Here is a 20731-nt window from a genome sequence, read left to right on the forward strand (position 1 = left end):
GCACATTGTAAGAGAATAGACAAGTTAAATGTAACTTCTGCTCTCTCACATATTTAAAACAATGCTGAGCTTCTTTATCTGTTAGCGTTGTTTTGGCAGCATCACTGAAATGTGTTAATAATATAAGGTAAGTAAGAATGATAATGTTAGAGAGGTTTACCTTGTTACTAGGGTATGGGTTACTTCAGTAAGAGATATAAACACACATACACAAACATACAAACACACACATACACACACACACACATACACACACACACATACATACACACACATACTGGGGAAGGATAGAGAGAGAGGGAGGGAGGCACAGCTAAAGGGAGGGCGAGGGATGGAGGAATGGAGGGGTGGGGAGGGAGAGAAAGGAAGAAAGGGAGGGAGGTAGAAGAAGGAAGTGAAGGAGGGAGGGCTGGAAGAGGGAAGTAGAGAGGGAATGGGGGGAGAGAATTGCTTTTTCTTTAACTACCAAAGTGGAGTGGGAAAGGGGTTAGAACTAGAAACCAACCGATTGACCTTTCAAAAGTTTCCTACTGCCTCTTGCATTAAAAAGTCACTTTCCTCCCTCTGTACTTTTCTGTAGTTCTGTTCCCTACCTCTAAGGGGGTGAAGGGAGAAAGAAGTAATAGAGGGAAGAACTAGGAATCTATATTTTTCTCTAAAATCTAAATAAAGGCAATAGACTTTCAGGCTCATTCCTAGAATACATGAAAGTGTAGAAGTTTTCTCAAAAATAGCTATATAAAGAATTTCTATAGTGCAGATATCTATAGAGAATTTGAAAATAAGGTTGAAATCTAGTGGATTTTGTTAAACTTTGGTTTAGTTTTAGCAATGGTAAGTGCCTGTGACACTGCTGAAACGTTAGAGTAATGGTAAAATTATTATTTTTCTGCCACATAGATGAATCCACTAGCTTTCACTTGAGATGGGTTCTAAATACCTTCAGCTGGGCTTCTCTTTCAGAGTATACTATTTGTCCCTTCCCAATCACTACATACATAGGATGAGCTGGAAGTAGACACTGGAAATTCTTCCTGTCTATCTCTCCCCTGCCCTTTATCTATTTTGAGGGCATGGGATAGGTAGGTCTGACCTAGAATTTCAGTTTTAAATTATTCGACAGACTGGAATGTTGGTAGAAGTCTTAGGATTCTTCCATGATTTTATACTTTGATCTTCACAGTCAGATCCTTATACACAATGACAAGTTATGTGCATCTTTAGAGAGGAACAAATGTTTTCTAATCATGACATCTGGGTTCAATTAGTGTACTTACAGTACACCTACAAATACACATTGCTTCACCCAGATCAGCTTGACCTTTGTGGAAATGCATTTATTTCCACTCCAACTCTTAAGTGTATATTTGCTCCTCTCAAAATGGATGATTTTGTTTTCTTAAATGTCTCCATTCTTCCTGGCCTCAGGAATCACTTGGATGACATGGCTCCATCCTGGCGAGAGCGTGATCTTTCCAGAGGGGGCCGTCTGTTATCTGTAAGACAAAGAGAAGAAAAAGGGAAAAACTCGGTGAGCTTTAGATCCTGACTATTGCATAGTGTCAGGTAGAGAGAGGTTTTCAAACAGTCTTGAAAAATCACTTCAAATGAATATGGAAATAAGCTGCAAAGAGCCTGGATCTGAGGAGTTTACACAGCAGCTGCCAGGCTGAGTTCAAGAGTTCTGCAATCAGCAATAAATGTTTTTTCTTGGTAAGCAGAGTCAGAGTGACAAAAGAAATGGGAAGAATTCTCTCTAGCACAGACCCTGTGGAGATAAGCAGGTGACAACAAAATTCCTTGGTAAAGATGTTAAACTAAAAAGATCTATGGACAGTGCCTTTTGTTGAAAAGCTCTCCAATTCCCCATGAGTTTTCAATTTGTGTGCTGGTTACCATTAAAGGACACCAGTGTATGCAGAGTGGAGGAAAAGAAAAAGGAAAAAAAAGACAGTTTAAAAAAACCAATGATTACAATATATAGCAATCAAAGCAGCTACTGAGTTTGCCTGATTGTATGATGTAAACAAATTCAATACATTATATAGTCATTATGAGAATGAATAATGAATGGGACCTATTCTTGGTCCCATTCCCCCTACCCATCACAGGAAGACTAATCACTGTAGAGATGACTGTTGGTGCAAAGCTTGGAAAGCAAAGTTTAAAAGCATTGAAAGTTGCTGAAAATAGTTTTAGCTCTAACAGGGAAAAGGCTTCCAGCTCTGTGCTGTGATGATCACTACTATATTATTATCACCTCTGTTTTATGCTCGGTTTAAATGTAATTGATGTGGCTGAAAATCTCTTCCTGGCAAAAGCATAATATACTTAGATTCTGTATTTAGAATGAGACTGGTCCCCAGAAATAATGACAACCACCAGCACTTACATAAATGCTAACACTTTACACTAGTTAATTTGCTAATTCACACAACATCCCCGGGAGGTAAGCCCATTTCATTCCATCCTATTATCTCTGCTTTAGTGATGAAGGTTACATAGCAAATCAATGGTATGATGGGAGATTATAATGCAAAGTTAATGCCTAAATGTCAGGGCTGCTTTGTTCAGAAGTAGATGTTGGAGCCTCCCAAGCTGCTATTCACTTCCTCCCTCAGATGATGATGCCCACTACTATATCCTGTCTCTCCATGGGGAGACTGGACTGAGAAGTGCTAGGTTTTATCATGGTTCCTTTCTAGGTTGTGTTATCATCTCTTGATCAATTCTAGTAGTCTATGGTCGATACTCAGCAAAATTTCCTTGCACCCATAACCTTGACCTCATTAACACCACCTTGTGAGTGCACTAAGCAAACTAGACAGAGCTTAAAGCATTCTCAATGCTTCAGAATGCAATAATATTACAGAAAGGTGAGAAACTAAGAGGCTTTCTGTACTTGGAGATACATCTGAGTGATGGATTATTTGGGTATTCTTTTGAAGATACCATTAAAAAATCCATTATTTAATTTGTGATATAGATCACAATTCAGCTAAAAATGTGAAGATAACATTCCTGGATAAAGGGCTTATTACTAAGATGGCACAGGTTTGCATACAGATTAGTTTGGGACTTCTTAGAGAACATTTAAAACTTAAGCTACAATCAAATACTTCCCATTGCATTGTAAGCGTTAAAACTTCACTGTTATTCTCAGATAGGAGAATGCAGAATCATGGCGGCATTCCCACAGGCTTGTGCCAGCTCTGAGAAAGAAGCTGGTACACCGGGGATCTTACAAGCTAAAGTCAACAGGTATCTATCTATGCTTCCCTCCAGGAATGACTCTGGTACTCCATAACATCACAAAACACCCAGTGAATCCCCTCCAAAACTGCAGCCTCACTGTGTTAAATGGCAGGATGTGAGGATTTATACCAATTTGCAACTTACTAGTGGCATTTGGTTTGAGAAAATGCTTTTCAGTCAAAGCAAACTGACTAAAGGACATTAAAGCTTTTGGAAAGTGACATAAGCATTGGTTCAGGACCTAAACTCAGCTTTATGGCAGACAGAAAAAGTGAACTATTTTAGATTTTATTTTCTATCCCTTTGATCCCCCTTGGGAACCTATTAGGTTCCCAACTTAATAAGATAATTACATAAAGAAGCATTTCTGTAAAGGTCACCTCTTATATTTTTGAAATGTCAACCTACAACCTCGTTTATTAACAAAAAGCCATTAGAAACAATGGCAACAATTGCTGATCTAAATGTTTAAAATTAATTTCCAGTTATTTGTATTTATGTTAAACATAATTTTGCCATAAACTGTATATTTGTAGTATGAAGTTCTCTGGATTAAGCCATAAGTGGAATTAAATGGATCTCATAAAGTACACATCCCCACCCCCCCACATTCATACATACTTCTGTATTTTCTTATGCATACATAGATTTTCCATCTGTATTCATATTCTAATGGCTAATAATCTAGTGATTGCAATTCCTCACAATTTCTCATGCTTAAAAGTGACTTCATCTTTGAACAAGAGATTGAAATACCACCAAATGGATTATTTGAAACACAACTTTTATATTTATGGTATTTAATACTAACAGACCTCATAAATCAGCATCACATTTATAGGAAAAGAACAACCGTTATATATTATTGCTGTCAGAGGTAAGAGACTAATTAAGGTGATTGCAAAATTCATGGCAGTTTTTGAAAAAAGGTGGAGGAGGTGGGTGGTATGCTATATGATTTGAAGGCTTGATAACACCTACTCAGAATCAAGTTGATTTCCAAGTCTACCAAAATTTGGTAAGCAAACCCAAGCTGATTCTCCTTATTCGTGAAAGGCTTGTCATTATGTTTTAGGTCTATACCTAAACTCTATGTGTAGGTGAGGAAATTCTGATTATGACTATGGAGATTAAAATCATTAAAGAGTGGTATTGTAGAGAAGGCTACACTTTTATGAAGATGCATGCTATGGAGGCAGATAGTCTTCAGAAAACCTTTCAAATCTTTCACCAAATTAGAACTTAAGCACATGTGTTGGCTTTAACATGGTTCTGTACCTTCTATCAGGCTACTCAGTTCAAACTAATAGCAAAGCTGTCCTTCTCATAGTTGGAAGAAGATCCATGTCTTCTCTAAGCACAAGAGCATGTGGCATCCATCTCTAAATCTTGTTGAGTATTTTAGTAAATGGGTTAAACTCTATGGTACTTGTATTGAATCCACTTGTATAATCATTTATTTATCGACTATGTAAATAACACATAAATATAGAAAATACACAAATGTCTTTATGTTTTAGGTTTATACCTAAACTTACATAATTTTGTTGTTACTATAGATGTCAAGTAAATTTACCAAAGGCTAAATACAGATGAGACACAGCCTAAAACAAAGAGGGCATAAGTCAGACTATAAGTGTCAGTTCTGTAGCATGTAACCTGGGGGGTGTACAAGCAGTACCCTAATAAAGTGTGTGCCAATGGCTGTATCTTGCATACTACATGAGATGGTCAAGTTCAGACTAAAACTATGATTACTTCTTCCTCTCATAGTGTGGCTTCCCTCTGTTGTTCTCTAAAGAATAATGTCTTTAAAAAATGTTGAGCTCCTATGGAGTTGCAAACGCCTTCAGCTCCTTCAGCCCTTTTTCTAACTCCTCCATTGGAGACCCCATTGGGGACCCCGTGCTCAGTCCAATGGTTGGCTGTGAGCATCCCCTCTATAGACTCCCCAGAGCCCCCAGGGACTAAACCACCAACCAAAGAGTACATATGGAGGGATCCATGGCTCCAGCTGCATATGTAGCACAGGATGGCCTTGTTGGGCATCAGTAGGATGAAAGGCCCTTGGTCCTATGAAGGCTCAATGCCCCAGTGTAGGGGAATGCCAGGGCAAGGAGACGGGAGTGGGTGGGTGGGTGGGTGGGTGAACAACCTCATAGAAGCAGGGGAGGAGGGATGGGATAGGGGATTTGGGGGGGGACCAGGAAAGGGGATAACATTTGAAATGTAAATAAAGAAAATATTCAATAAAAAAAAATAAAAGTGCAGGCCCCATATCCAGCAGTAGATGACCAAAACAAAACAAAACAAAATATTGAGCTCAAACTAAATGTGCAATGTGGTGTCCTATCCTCTTCTTGTAGTCTTCTGTTACTAAATGTCTAGAATATAACAATGAAAACATGATTTTAATGTCCATATATTTATTTATTTTTATTATGTAAATATATCATAATTTACTAGTAATTTCTCTCTTCAACAATATTTAAACTGCTTCCAACATTTTGCTATAATAACAATGTGGAAATGATCATCCTTACAGTTACATTCATATGTATGCTAATGTTATATCCATATGTATCCCATAGTTGCATCCATATGTATGCCTTGCATAGGACAGGCATTACTAAGGTATGCAGGAATAACCCCAAATGGTATTAGAGAACGGTTACATTAACTTAAATATCATTGGCAGTACATGCATGAATTTCTCTGTCTTATCTCTTTGGGTAATAATCTTTTAACGTGTACTAATATAAAAAATGAAAAATGACATGTGACTCATTCCTTTTGTATTTTTCCAAATCCTAGTGACATGGAACTTCCCATATATTACCATCTAGTTATTCTTTCTTGGCATGCTGGCCTTGTCCATTGGCTGTTTGTTGTACTGTCTGATTTTGCACAAGATATATTTAAGATAGAAACTGACTGAAATATATGTGTGATATATTTTTCTTGGTTTTTGTTTGCCTGTTGTAGATTTTTTAGGACTGTACAGTTTCCATTTGTTACTATTTTTATGAAACTAAATCTATGAACATTTATATATATTTTTATGTTCTTTTATTTTCAGCTTTCTCTAATAGACATTTGTCTAATATACATGTAGCTAATATCCAGACATTTGATAAGCATACAATCTTGACTCTTCATGGTCTTTAAAGTTTAATTAATTCACATTTGATTATTAAAATTACTTTCAATTCATTTTGTTTCACAATGCTGGATAACTTCCACACTATTTCTTGCTTTTTTTTTCTTTCAAAGGACATATGTTTTTCCATCACAGTTTGTTTAATCATCAATTACTATACTGATTCATGATGTCTCTATTATCGTATATTAAGAAATGCCAAAGTTTCTATTATGTTGATATCAGTATTATTATGAATTTTTATAGAAATGCCTTCTCATTTCATGACTTGAGCCTCATAATTAGTTTTCCTTTCATTATTATCGTTGTTGTTATTATAATCATCATTTGGCAGACATATTCTTCCTATGTAGCCCCAGGTCAATCTGGAATTATAATCCATGGCCCCGTCTCTTCAATTTTAGGATTATGAATATGAGCTTTATGATATATTTTAGTGCCTGCTGCAGCTATGCCTCCATCATTTATATTTTCATTTTAAACATATGTTTTGGTTGGTGTGCCTCAGTGGTAGAACACTTGACTAGCACGTGCAAAGCTCTGGGTTTAATTCCTAAAACATACACATAAACACACATATAAACAAATATTTCTAGGGCACATTTCTGCAGTGGACATGTAATCCTGATACATAAAGCAACTCAAAAGTAATAGAACTCAGTAAACAAAACTAGTGAATCCTAAGGCTACTCTAGTGAAAACACAGGATCCAAGTGTGAGTGTAATGATGCTAGTCCATCTGTGTGTCTGTGTATGTAAATCTGTGTATGGTTTCAGGGATGGAATACTGGGCCTCATGTATGCTAGGCAAGTGCTTTACCACTGACATGTGACACATCCTCAACCCCTTTCCTAATGCTTTTAGGAAGTTTCAGGCTTCTCATTTTCTTGAAAATTTAACAGGGTCCTTTCCTCTATCTTCTGATCAGTTTTTCTGATGGCTTGGCCACTTTTCTTTGGGAAATAGGGCAGAGTCCAGAAGTATCCAAAGGGGCATCATCGATTAGACCCAGACAGTGTTGTTGTTTTGGCTCTGTCAAAAGTGTCAGTAACTGCAAATAAATGTATAGTTTTGTTACACATTGATAACACCTAGTGCTTGCAGTTTGTGAGCCTCATATTTTGTAGTATGTTTCAAATTGTAGCCATCTACCAGATCTCAGTTATCATACTGTATTGACCTGATTTACTCTACTGGAATTGTATACATAGGATGCTATGTAAAAACGAACGTGCAGAAACCAGTCAATTACCTCTTCACTCAACAATTAAAGAGTTCTAGCCCTACCTACCCTAATTTCAATGGTAGTACAGTGGTTTTAAGGCTAGAAACAGACCAAATGGTGTAATCCATATTCTTCATTACATGCAAATAAATCCATGCAAAGAAAACAGAAACCTAGATTACTGTGGTAGTTCAGGTTGGCAGAAGAGTGGAAAGTTATTTTAACGATGATGGTAATGGAAAACAATAATGTTCGAATAGATCAGAGGCTACTGTGACTACAGACACACAACTCCCATTAACTATAATTGGAGTTAAACACATGTAATGATAACAAAATAGACCCCTAAAAGCCTTTCCAATTGGAAAATAAGCAAATGCATTCTGAGAAACAGCATGCTTTTGTGTGGAAAATACAGTATTCTAATTGAGATGCACAAATTATTTTCACATTTTTATTGCTGAGAGTATGATGTTGGTGGTGTTTCTATGTTTAGGGCTATAGTTCTGCTAGAGGTAACATCTGTACAAAGAATGTCTTTCCTTTTCTTAATGCTCAGCATTTGTTATGTTATTAAAGGAAAAGTCTCAATAGTTGCAATGGATTTATTAATTCAGGAGCTTGTTATCAGCATGAAACTCTGCTGTGCTAGGGGAAAAACAAATTATATTTTATAAAACTGCAGTACTGAGATTAAATCACTTTTCTCTATTTCAGTTTCTTCTTATCCTCCCTGCCAGGTAGTAACTCTACTTTCTATCTCTATTATGAACTTCATATTTTACAAACTACCAAGTCTTATAGCAATATAAGGGTACATTATCAAACCAACTCAATTATAGTAGCTTTAGGAAGATAGAAATATATGATAAAAGGAAAATCACATAGTACAACAATATTACATTAAGGCATTAAAAACTTAATCCATATTAAACTATAAATGTATGATCTATGTGATTCTTACTTTCATCTATCACAAACACAGTGATTCTGCAACATGTATAATCAACTTGTTAGTATTTTAAATGGCTTCCATTTACATAATTGATAATTGAGGTATTTCAAAATCTTAGAAAAATTTGGTGCAGATAAAAGAAAATCAGTATACCATTCAGTATTTCAACTGCCACTGACCTTGTTATTGATTTTCTTTGGAATCTATGTCACAGCCAGTGAATAGATATTTTTAAAAAATATAACTTTGGATTTTTACATTAATCATGCATTATATTTGCTTCTCTACTAGAGAACAGAAATAGGACCCAAGTCAAAATTTCTCTCTGTAAGGATTAAAGTCTAAGGAAGACATCTGCATATCTAGAAAATATGGACAACACTAACACATAAAATAAGAATATTAGAACATAATAGGGAAAGTTTTGGAAAAAAATCTTTAAGTAAATCTCGTGTAGCATAAATAGTGGGCATCATTCAAAATGTAACACAGCTATTCAAGGTGTCTAGCACAGTGACTTCTTATGCAGCAATGCCTTAAAAACTGTTAATGAAGTCATCATCCAGTCACTAGCAATGAATCAGTGCCTGATCCTCACTCAAATTCACATTCAGCTATGCTGCTTACATAGAGGCCATGAATACAAGGAAAGACTTCTGTCCTTCCATCTAGCTACAAATTGTTACTCCATAATCTATCCACCAGGTACATAACAGGAAACCTCATACATTACTAGGGTGGGAAGAATAATTGCACCAAGAACAATAGCATTCAATTAATTATGGGTTTCTTTTAGCATCTACTTCATTTTGAATGCAGTGCAGGCTTCAAGGTGGACCATTCAGTTATGCAAATTTTCCTATTTGCAGGGGACAAAAAGAGAATGAATAAATCAGAATAACTAACACATCTTAACTTTTTTCCCCTAAGGAAAAGAATAAAATGACATACTGAAAGAAAAGGAACTGTTTGTATTTGTAGCTGTAAGGATTGAGATATGATGGTAGTTCTTTCCACAAGGAAGTTCTTTTAATTGAAATTCTGTTTCTTAGAAACAATTTTGAAGTATTACATAGAAGGCAGCAGTTCTACCTGGGGTGGGGTCACCAGAAACCCGGCTCTCTGAAGTCATCTAGAGATTGTTGAAGCCTACATAGCAGGGTCCAGAGTGACAGTACAAGGGATGATCAAGGTGAAGATTACAATGACCTGGGCCAGAGTGTTCTCTGCAGGGTGAGAGACTGAGCAACCATTTGGTTCAGTGCTGAATAAACTAGCTGCTAAATGGCACTGGGGCTCCAGGGGTTTATTACTATCACCTGTCATATGTGTAACTTTTTACTTCCTGGGTGGCATAGATCCCTGTGACTAAGAATACTTGCCATCGGCCATTTCTATAACTTTGATCATATGATGGACAGTTCTCTGTCATTCCCAGTTGCAGTTGTTTGTGATCTGCCTGAGCTTCATTGCTGATATGCTGACCTAGAATACATTCACCTGTCATTTGATTTTGTTTCTGAATCACTTTAAGGCTACATATCTACTCTTTTTGTTTCTTACGTGTGCAAGCTATCTTGTTCGGTTGGACTTCTGTTTTCTAGCTGATGGTAGAGGTTTCATAATACTCAGCCTGAATCTCTAGCTTAAGTAGGCCCTGTGTGGTTGGTGTGGAGGGGAGTAAATATCCTGGTTTCAGTATTAAGGCAGAAATACAAGTCCTTCCTCTTACACAATGTGTCCATCTCCCAAAAGACCATATAACAGGAACATAGACATCCCTATGATTTTGAGAAGATGCTTAACCTACAGTTTACAATGCAAGAGCCTATAAACAGGTGTTCACATCAGTTATGATCCCCATGCAAGCCTGTGCTTAATTACTTAACCAGTTGTGTGGACAAAGGCAACCTGTGTGATTAATATTACAGACACTTTAGCAGCTGCTAGTGCCATTTTTTTTTAAATATAAACTGTCCCTTAAGGTAAAAGCCAGTCAGCAGTTGTTTTAAGTATGAACAATTATGAGAGTTAGCACACAGGTTCTCAATTTCATATTCACAACTGACAGAAAATCCTTTATTATTTTAGTGTCTGATGCAACCCCTGTATAACCTGAGCACCAGGCCAAAACTTTAAGTGAATAAAGATGGCTACTAACAGCTAGCTTCTTTTGGAAGAGGTCTCAGTGCATCATTTTAAGTCTCCTGGAACATCATCTGATCAAGAACAGGCAAAATCACCAAAGGCTGTTCTTTCAGATGCTCTCTAAGATCCTGTTTATACTCAGTGTAGCTTGTAGGTCAACATGAGATTCAATATAGTATGCAACTTACACATAGTGAGATACTCTGCAGGCAGCCTAAATTATCATGTAGATCCATAATGCTACCAACTTGACACATCTGAGAAGAGCAGTTGCCTCCAGATTGGCCTGTATGGATGTCTGTGGGGTATTTTGTAGTTATTTAATTGATGGAGGGGAACCTGGTACACTGTGGGCAGTATCATCCCTAGGCAGGGGAATATAAAGAAAGTAAGCCAATAAGAAACATCACTCCATGATTTCTGCTTTAGGTTGTCGCTTTTCTGAAGTTACTGTTCATACTTCCCTTAGTGTTAGACTATAACTTGTAAAATGAAATAATGCCTTTCCTCTTCTAAGTTGTTTCTGGTCATAGTGTTTTATCATAGCTACAGGAAGCAAACTAGACTACCTGTGAAGTACAGGTGAAGTTGCTAAGAAAACAGCATTATTCTCTTGTAAACCACTTGTCCTGATAGAATAATGGAGTAGGCAAAGCTAAAAGATACATGCAGTTGCCTTCAAAAGTATTAGTGCATATATAAGACACAATTTTCTAATAAGCTCCCCACACACTTAAGTAAATAAAAAGCTTCATTAATACCAATTTCCTCATCTTCAAAATGGAGATAATAATACTTATAGGAAATTAAGAGGACAGAATGAGATAAATTCATACCGACTTCTCATTGACATTTTAATAGATATGAAATGTATGAATGCACATATGCAGCTGTGAGTGAATACACACACACACATTTGCACAGGGATGCTTACATGTACACATCAATCAACAACACTCAAATGAGAAACCATCTCTACTTATAATGTGTATCCACAGCTAAGTGTGGCATATAGGTCAAATTCTTAGTGCATAACCATATGGGTTTATATCTTTATTTTTCTGTTCCTTCATTTATATTCCTCTTTGCCACTGTGGAAATAATAATTATTAGGTATCTACTTAACAGTATAGTTACAGTGACTAAATAATGGAAATGGACCATGATAGTACCTGATATAGAATAAAAGGTTGGTGTTTCTAATACATGCCATTACAAGAGTCAATTCCAAGGATTTCAGCAGACAGATTTTACATATTTTAAAGTCTAGACAGCCCAATTACACACTATGACAATTTTAGCCACTTTGGGGACATTGAGAAAGGTTGCAAACTGATGCTTATAAATTTTTTTTATCTTAACCTTTTATGTTTGTTTTATAACAAACAATAAAGATCTAGTAAGAAATCAGAATTCACCAAAGTCTGACTTTTTATTTATTTCACAAGTCCTGATGGACTAGGGTATTTTTAGGCCCTTGGGAAGCAATGGTAATCTTTTATAACTATTTATTTATTTATTTATTTATTTATTTATTTATTTATTTTTACTGTCATCCAGTATGTATAGACATGTTGTCAGACTGCTTTCTATTACTTCTCTGATTTAGGATTCCATTTGTCTTCACAGATTTGTCCCTAAGGGTAAAAAAAGAGATTATTTCTAGAGATTCCAGTCCTGCTTGAATGATACATCTAGCAAAAACTGGTCACTCATTTTTCCCTCACTCCTGGGAGAGCAGTTTTACCAGGCAACCTCTTGACCTTTAATTTGCTTTTTAGAGAAGTCTACTCACTAGAAAAAAGATGGGAGGCCTGGCGGTGGTGGCACATGCCTTTAATCCCAGCACTTGGGAGGCAGAGGCAGGCGGATTTCTGAGTTCGAGGCCAGCCTGGTCTACCGAGTGAGTTCCAGGACAGCCAGGGCTACACAGAGAAACCCTGTCTCAAAAAACCAAAAAAAAAAAAAAATGGGAAAAGGACTTGCTTTTATAAACAGAGTTTGTTCCCATGTTGCACACATCTCTTGCTATACAAAAGCAAGCATGTGAGTGGCTATATGCCTTGTGTTGTCCTACTAATTTAGAGTGATAAATGTGACAATGCTTTCTTTGGCAGCTATGATATAGTGTTTGAAGACTTTGGTTAAAAAATTAGTCTCATGAAGATGTGTTAAGGATTTCTCTCTACACTGCTATATAGTTCTCAATGAGTCAAGATGATAACTCAAAGACTATACTGTATCTAGATACTAAAATCATGAGTCTCAACCTTCAGTCTGAAGATGTTTTCACTCAGCTGGGGTATATATACAAAGATAGTAAAATCCAGCGACTGTACATATGCCTAAGAGCTAATCTCAGAAAATTGGGAATAGTTCTACCTGAAGACCCAGCTATACCATTCCTGGGAATATACTCAAAAGTTGCGCCACCATGCCACAAGGCCATGTGTTCTACTATGTTCATAGCAGCCTTATTCACAGCCAGAAATGGGAAACAACCCAGAGGCCCCTCAACCAAAGAATGGATACATAAATAATGGTTCATTTATAAAATGGAATAATACTCAGCTATTAAAAAGGACATCATGAATTTTGTAGGCAAATGGATAGAACTAGAAAATATCATCCTGAGTGAGGTAGCCCAGGTCCAAAAGGACATGCATGGTATGTATTCACTGATAAGTGGATATGCTCCACAGACCTAAAGAAGCTAAGCAAAAAGGAAGTTCCAAGCAATGATATTTGAATCTCACTTAGAAGGGGGAATAAAATAATCATAAGAGGCAGAGGGAAGGAGAGAACTGGGTGGGAGATGGGATGGGGAGAGGAATAGGGGGATTAGGATCAAGTATGGGGAGAGAAAAAAAAAGAGGGCCAGAGGGCCAGGGGAGTGAATGGAGATTTGCTCCTGGCAATGGTTGTGTTGGGTGGGCATCTCTAGAAATGTTCTGTGTCCTTAGTCATCAGGTAAATGCAAATCAAAACAATTGAAATGCCACCTTACCCTGATTAGAATGTCTAAAACAAAAAAATCAAGGCACAGTACATGTTGAGAGGGATCTGGCTGGGTGAGGGCAGGGACAGGGAAGCAGGATGGTGGATTAGGAAATCAGTGGGAAGGAGGTATCTCTACAATATGCCAGAGACCTGGAACTGGAGGGGACACCCCAGAGTGTCTATGGGGGCCATTATAGCTGAGACTCCTAGCAGTGGGGCTATGGAACCTGAAGTAGCCACTTCCAATACCTAGGCAGGACTCCCAGTACAGGAATAATGACACCAACCCACTCACAAAACTTTTGACCCAAAAGCTGTTCAGTCTACAAGAAATGTGGGGACAAAGATGGAGCAGAGACTGAGGAAACGGTCAACCAATAACTGGCCCAACTTGAGACCCACCCCATGGGCAAGCACCAATTCCTGTCACTATTAATGATACTCTGTTATGCTTGCAGACAGGAGCCTAGCATAACTCTCTTCTGAGGTCCTCCACCCAGCAGCTGACTGAAATAGCCAGAGACTCACAGGTAAATATTGGACATAGGTACAGGCCTCTTATAGAAAAGTCAGAAGAAGGACTGAGGGCCAAGGAGAGGATAGGAACTTCACAGAAAGACCAACAGAGTCAACTAACCTGGACACTTGAGGCTCTCAGAGTCTGAACCACCAACTAAAGAACATATAAGGGCTGGACCTAGGCCTCCCCACTCATATGTAGCAGATGTGAAGCTAGGTCTTCATGTGGGTCCTCCAACAACTGGAGTTGGGGCTGTTCCTAAATCTGTTGCTTGTCTGTGGAAGGGCTGTTCCTAAATCTGTTGCTTGTCTGTGGAATTCGTTCCCCTAATTGGGCTCTCTTGTCTTGCCTCAGTGGGAGAAGATGTGGCTAGCCCTGCAGAGATATACCAGAGTTGGAGGATATGGGGCAGGGGATATCAGTTCTCCAGAAGAGAAGGAGAGGGGGAAGTGGGAGGGGGGAAACCGGGAGGGGGCAGGAATCAGGATGTAAAATGGATTAATTAATTAATTGAGAAAAAGTCCTTAAAGATTTAAAAAAATATCCAGTGACAAAAAGGCCAGGATTAGGATCTACTCTTCAGGAACACGAAAACAAACCCAGGTACCCTGTTGGGGGAGAGTGGCACTTCTGGAAAGACTTTCAAGAGCAAGTAATATTGTAATTGACTGACAAAGGCTAAGGCTGAATTGACCATGAGGAGATGTATAATCTAAGGGGGTTACATTGTACTGAGAAAAAAAATTGTATTATGGATCTATAGACACCCAGCAGTGATTAAAAAACAAACAAACTACACTAAACAAAAAAAAAACAGTATGGCCAGATGATGATTGCATCTTATATGATGCCTATAAGGCTCTTGCTTTTCAGATATGCAATAGGTAGTAAATTTGTAATATATAGTGTCATCTTATGAGCATGTGGAAGATTAATTTAAGAGATGACAAATAAGGAGGATTAGGGATTAATTGGACATTCTGGATAGAGAAATAAACAATAACTTGAAATTTCCTAGTCTTATACATATGTGGGCATGGTGGCTCTACAAACTAAGATAGGACTTGCAGCAGAAGGAATTGCTTTCAAGGAAAAGGTGATGAGTTCAAAATATTTGGGCAAAGGTGACCAGCAGGCCACTAAGTACTGTATAACTTAAGTGCAGGGTAAAGCTTGGCCAGAATTAAGAGCAACTTGAGAGATTCATTGGATGGATGGTAAATGAAGCCATCACACAGGAAAGTACACAGTCTGAGATTCATGGCTTGCTGATCGGATCCTGGGAATTACTGATATTTAAGAGATGACCTCAAGAAAAGGAATCCTTAAACAATATAGACAGTCAATATTCAGAGACACACAGAAAGTAAGTGCGCACTACACATAGCAAGGGAGCAGATTCTGAAAAATGGAATAAGCAATAACATCATACACTATAGAAAGATGCAGGAAAATAAAGACAGAAAACTCTCAGATTTAGAAATATGGAGGTCATTAGAGACCTTAATGAGAGCAATTTCAATGAAATAAGGCGAGCAGAAGCCAGACTGGAGAAGGTTGGGGAACAAGCTGAAGCAATGAATATAACTTACACTTGTATTTTTCATGACTGGGAAAAGGTGATATTTTCTTAAACCAAAATTAGTTACTTCAGGTAATTTTGCCTGACATGTCCAACACCATTTCCAGCTGAAATTGGCATATATAGCAAAACAACGCTGAATAGCCTCTTTCCACACCAGCTGCCATTGACTGAACTATAGTGGATGTCTGATCCCTAGAAGCAGCTGATTCATTGGTCTCCAAATGGGTCCCTGGGCTGTCTTGTCTTGCCTCAGTGGGAGAGGATGTCCCTAGCCCTGCAGAGATGTACTAGGATTGGGAGGGGAGAGTAACACATGACATGGTGTGTGGTAACAAGCTAATGCTTAATCAGGTAGCAAGCCCATTCAACACAAATAGAACGAAATGAAGATATGCCAAAAGAAGTGAAATTTATTTTGTTTCTTAAGGTACCCAGACTGATTTTCTGTTGTTAAAGAGCCCAATATGATAAAAACCAAATAATATTAGATATTCCCAGTTTCACAGTTAATGTTATTAAAGCTTGCCAGTAAAGCCTCCATGATAATATTTTCCAAAGTAGAATGTATTTAAACTTGTGTGTTTTCATTTATAAGGTACAGTTTATTGTATAGCATCATTTCATAAGTAACTAAGAGAATTGAAAACATCAAAACTCATAATATACATGTTTGGTTTTGCACTGCCTAAAGGTCAAGTAGCAACTTGGTACATTGTACTAATGAAGGTTTCACAAGATCCCAAACAAAGAGTTTTCACAGGTGAATTATCCCAGGGCGTGATACCATTTCACCTAATAGGGTAGGCAAACTGTACAAGAAAACATGTGACATAGACGTCAGCACCATGATCCAAATGGGGACCAATGTATTATGAGACTGAGATACAACTGTTTTTATGAACTGAGTGGAAAATACACATTGGATATTTCTTCTGTCTCTAATTAAAACAAAGACAGATTAGATAGCCATGCAGATCTCAGTACTAATCTAGGCTACATATGAATAGTCCAATTTCACAAAGTTATCAACTTTAAACCACAATTTGAAAGTTGTATTCTCTCAGCTTCCTTTCAATAATGGACTCTGGTGATCCTGAATTCTAACAGAAAGTCTTGAATTTATAAAATAGGATTCCATTCAGCCCAATTATAGTACATAGATTTCCTGTATACACATGAGGTGAAAATATATAACAAGGTCAGAAGCCACATCTTTCTAGTATTAAGCATAGCATCTATAGACCATAAAGAGAATGTTGTCTTTTTTTTAAATCCATTTTTAAGTCTTGTTAACTACAACAGAATGAGTTCACATTTCTTTTTGTTTCTTTTCACTGAAATAATAATATAGTGGAAATGATTTCAGGTCAATTATTGTGACCACCAAAGGTTTCTATTCTAACTACAATGATTCCACAATTTCTTTTATTACTCCTAAACTCTGGGAAATAGTGGACTGGCCAGATTAATCAGTACAGTGAGGTTTCCCTCCCTCCAAGTCATCTGCCAACTTGCCTTTGTGAGCAGTGTTCTCAAAGAGACAGTACTCCCCAGCTCAAAAGGCCACAGTGGATTTGAAATAAGACTAACATGCTCAACCCTAATTTGAAGTGGTAAGAAAAAAAGACAAAACTGCAAAGGAAATTGTTATGAGTTAACTTTCAGAAGGACTTCAGAGGGCTTACAGATTAAAATTCACTGCAAGATAAAACACATGAGGATAAAAGTGAACAGATTCACACTAAAGGAAGTAGCTCCGGGAGATTAAGATATATGTGTGATATATTTGGCTCTAAATTCTGTGGCAGCAAAAATGTCAAGGGGAAATAAGTAAGTTTGCATTTTGTGGATTTGTGTGTCCACAAATTCCATTCCACCCAGTCTGATTCTTCACCAGTCTTAGACTCTCCCCACTGAATCTACCTAGGTTGCCTTCATAACTATTCTATAAGAATGGCTAGCTATCCATATGTTAGATTTTATATATATGCTCTGTGGTTTCCTCCCTTCTATTAAAACCTATCCATCCTTCAAAACCAAAATAGAATATTGCCTTCTTGAACCTTTAGCTGTCATTCATCTTTCTTTCCTGTTGACTCTAAACCACAAATATACCATGGACCCTACAATTCAACTTTTAATTTATAGGCAGCTTTTTATTCTTCACTATCACTTTGTGTACTACCTTTATGAGAAGACAGTACTGGGATGGGCCAACCTGCACCTCTACTACCTCTTGATGAGCTCACACAATATAAAACAGGCATGAATTAAATGCACATTGATTCTTTTTCTGAGTAAAACTTTTATGAGTATTTATAGATATATAAATTTATCACTTGTTTCCATATACACATATTTGTACGGAAAATTAATGTTTACAAATGTTATACTTTAATATAGACTTTTACTGTGTGTCCAATTGTAAGCTAGTTCTAGAGATAGCCTTGTGTTTTTAGGAGAACTGAGAGAACAGGATAATATGTATGGTTAAGTTGTGAAGTAGTGCATAAAGTGACATTTTGGGCCTGGAGTGTTCCAGGGTTGACTATAGAAAAAGAGATAATGAATTAAAGTGTCTTGGCCTTTTGGCTAAGATCAATTGTAGTAAAAGAGACTTCCTTCCATTTCTGACCAACCACATTATAGTCTCATTCTGAGATGTTCTATTTTATCCTATTTGGAATACTAGTCACAAAGAACCATAATCATAAATATCAAAATCTCAAGACCAAGGCAAAGTTTGTACACACTGATTCTAACAGTGTCAGGATTATTGAACTACTTTTGGAAAGATGCTTCAGTAGCAAGCATTTTCTTATGGATTAGAAAAATATACGTGATCTAGGAAAAATATTTTCATAAGTATATATATAAAGTATAAGAAAATTTCATAGAGAGGGTATAATTCTACCAAAATATAGGGTATTTTCTACAATGGCTGCATTTACAAATAGACTTATCTTGAATTCATATCATACTCCTAAAGTAAATATTAAATAAATGTTAATGGTCTTTTATTTTTCCTTTTCCTTGACCTTGCTGTAGCTCATAACACTGTTAACAATTACTCCTGGCACAACACTCTCTTCTTTCAGCTTGTATTTTGTTACTTCTCCTTCCTATTCAGACTAGCCCTTTGATCAGTCTATGGTTTTAAACTACTGTTCTTTTTTTCTTCCCTGTGTATAAATGATCTTGAGGGTTTTATTCTTTGCCCTTTCCTGTATTATGCTATGTATTTTTCATGAGTTACTTTTCATGGGTATATCCATCTATGTGGAAAAGTTTAACTATTCTTCATCCTTCATGGTAATGGTCCTAAATTCTGTATCTCCTAGGCTCTAAGTTATAGATTCAATCAGTTTTTAATATTTATCCAGATTGTACCAAAGCTATCTAACATTCAATATTCAAATTAAACTTATTTCTTCTTTTCTACCTGATTTACCCCTTTTCATGTTTCCTTGCTTTGAACATTTGGGCCATATTATTTGTTGAACTGTTTCCTCTTTAAATTCCATTTTTGACTACTGACTCTTTTTGTATATAAAAATTCAATGACTTTATTTTGAGAAAATAGCATCTTTGCTGAGGTATAAAGAGGTAAATGAAAGTGTTAGCCCAAGCTTGGTGGTACATGACTGTAGCCTGAGTAGGTAAAGGCAGGAGGATCAGGACATCTAGTCTATCCTTGGGTACACACTAAGCTTGAAGCTAGATACAACTATATAGAAGAGTTAAGAGGCCAGTCTAGTCTGCATAGTGAGATCTTGTCTCAAAAATTAAATCATTGGCATTGCACTTAAACCTTATAATTCATATCATTATGACAAAGAACAAGTTGGAAACAGACATACATTAAGGGAGTAACTTTTGTGAATAAGGAAAAGGATCCATTCAATCATTCTACTCATAAAACCACTAGGAACTAGGAGACAGCCTCAGATCAGGTCCTTTCCTAATACTTTCTGGTGAAGCATGGTTAGGTTCATACCTTGATCTCAGTTTTCCAGCATCCAGAACTATGAAATGGTATGTTTTTACTATATATGACACTCTGTGGGACTTTGCTACAGTACTCCTAGAAAACTCCTATATCTATCCTACACCAAGGAACAAAATAAATTAATATACAAATAAAGAATCATAAATATCTGTAGCTACTTAGCATATCACTTACTTGTAATTATTGAATCATTTTCTTTTGGAGACAAGTTGTTATACGGCTTAAATTGGCCTTGAAGTCATACTTCCCCTACGTTAGCCTCCTAAGTGCTACAAGTATATATCATTCCTAGCTCCTGACATATTCTTGGATGCACTTCCTCATTATTATGCCTATAAAACTATTCCATGACAGGTTTTTTTAAATCTTCTATTACCTATACATCTATTTAATATAAAAATTAAACTATCATTATTATTTTTACTGTGTGTTTATATACAAAAGCATGTGCCATAGCTCATTTGTGGAGGTTAGAGGACAATATTCCAGAGTTGGTTCACTTCTTGTAGCATGTGTTTCAGTTGTCTGACTTGTGTGAGAAGTCATTTTATTTGCTGAGCCAGCTTGCTGCCTACACTCTTAGATGAGATTCTTGTTAAATCTTTCCTGCCTTTGGTCTTACCTTCATCTAATCAAACTTCTACATTGTTAGGAAAAATTCATTCTATGAAGGCATGTCTGATATATTACCATAAGTACATGCTGAAATGGCTTCTTACAATATCTACTTGACTTCCGAGTTTTTGTATCTATACTGCAGTGATGCTGGGCATTTGGCTCTTCATATTGTTTCCTGTTATCGGCCCCTTTTATTGGACCTTCCTTCCTTCCTTCCTTCCTTCCTTCCTTCCTTCCTTCCTTCCTTCCTTCCTT

General features: G+C 36.9%; 1 protein-coding gene across 1 annotated transcript in view; it reads right to left on the reverse strand.

The window, feature by feature from the left end:
- Positions 1-336: 336 nt before the first annotated feature.
- The window catches only part of Diaph2 (diaphanous related formin 2), a 658778-nt gene continuing 638383 nt past the window's right edge, over positions 337-20731 (reverse strand). The window contains exon 27 of the mRNA XM_028781865.1: positions 337-1496. Coding sequence (XP_028637698.1) covers positions 1432-1496 — 65 coding nt within the window. The 3' untranslated portion in view covers positions 337-1431. The remainder of the gene's footprint in view (positions 1497-20731) is intronic.

Source organism: Grammomys surdaster, unplaced genomic scaffold (assembly GCF_004785775.1).
Source record: "Grammomys surdaster isolate TR1022 unplaced genomic scaffold, NIH_TR_1.0 61, whole genome shotgun sequence".
Taxonomy (NCBI): domain Eukaryota; kingdom Metazoa; phylum Chordata; class Mammalia; order Rodentia; family Muridae; genus Grammomys; species Grammomys surdaster.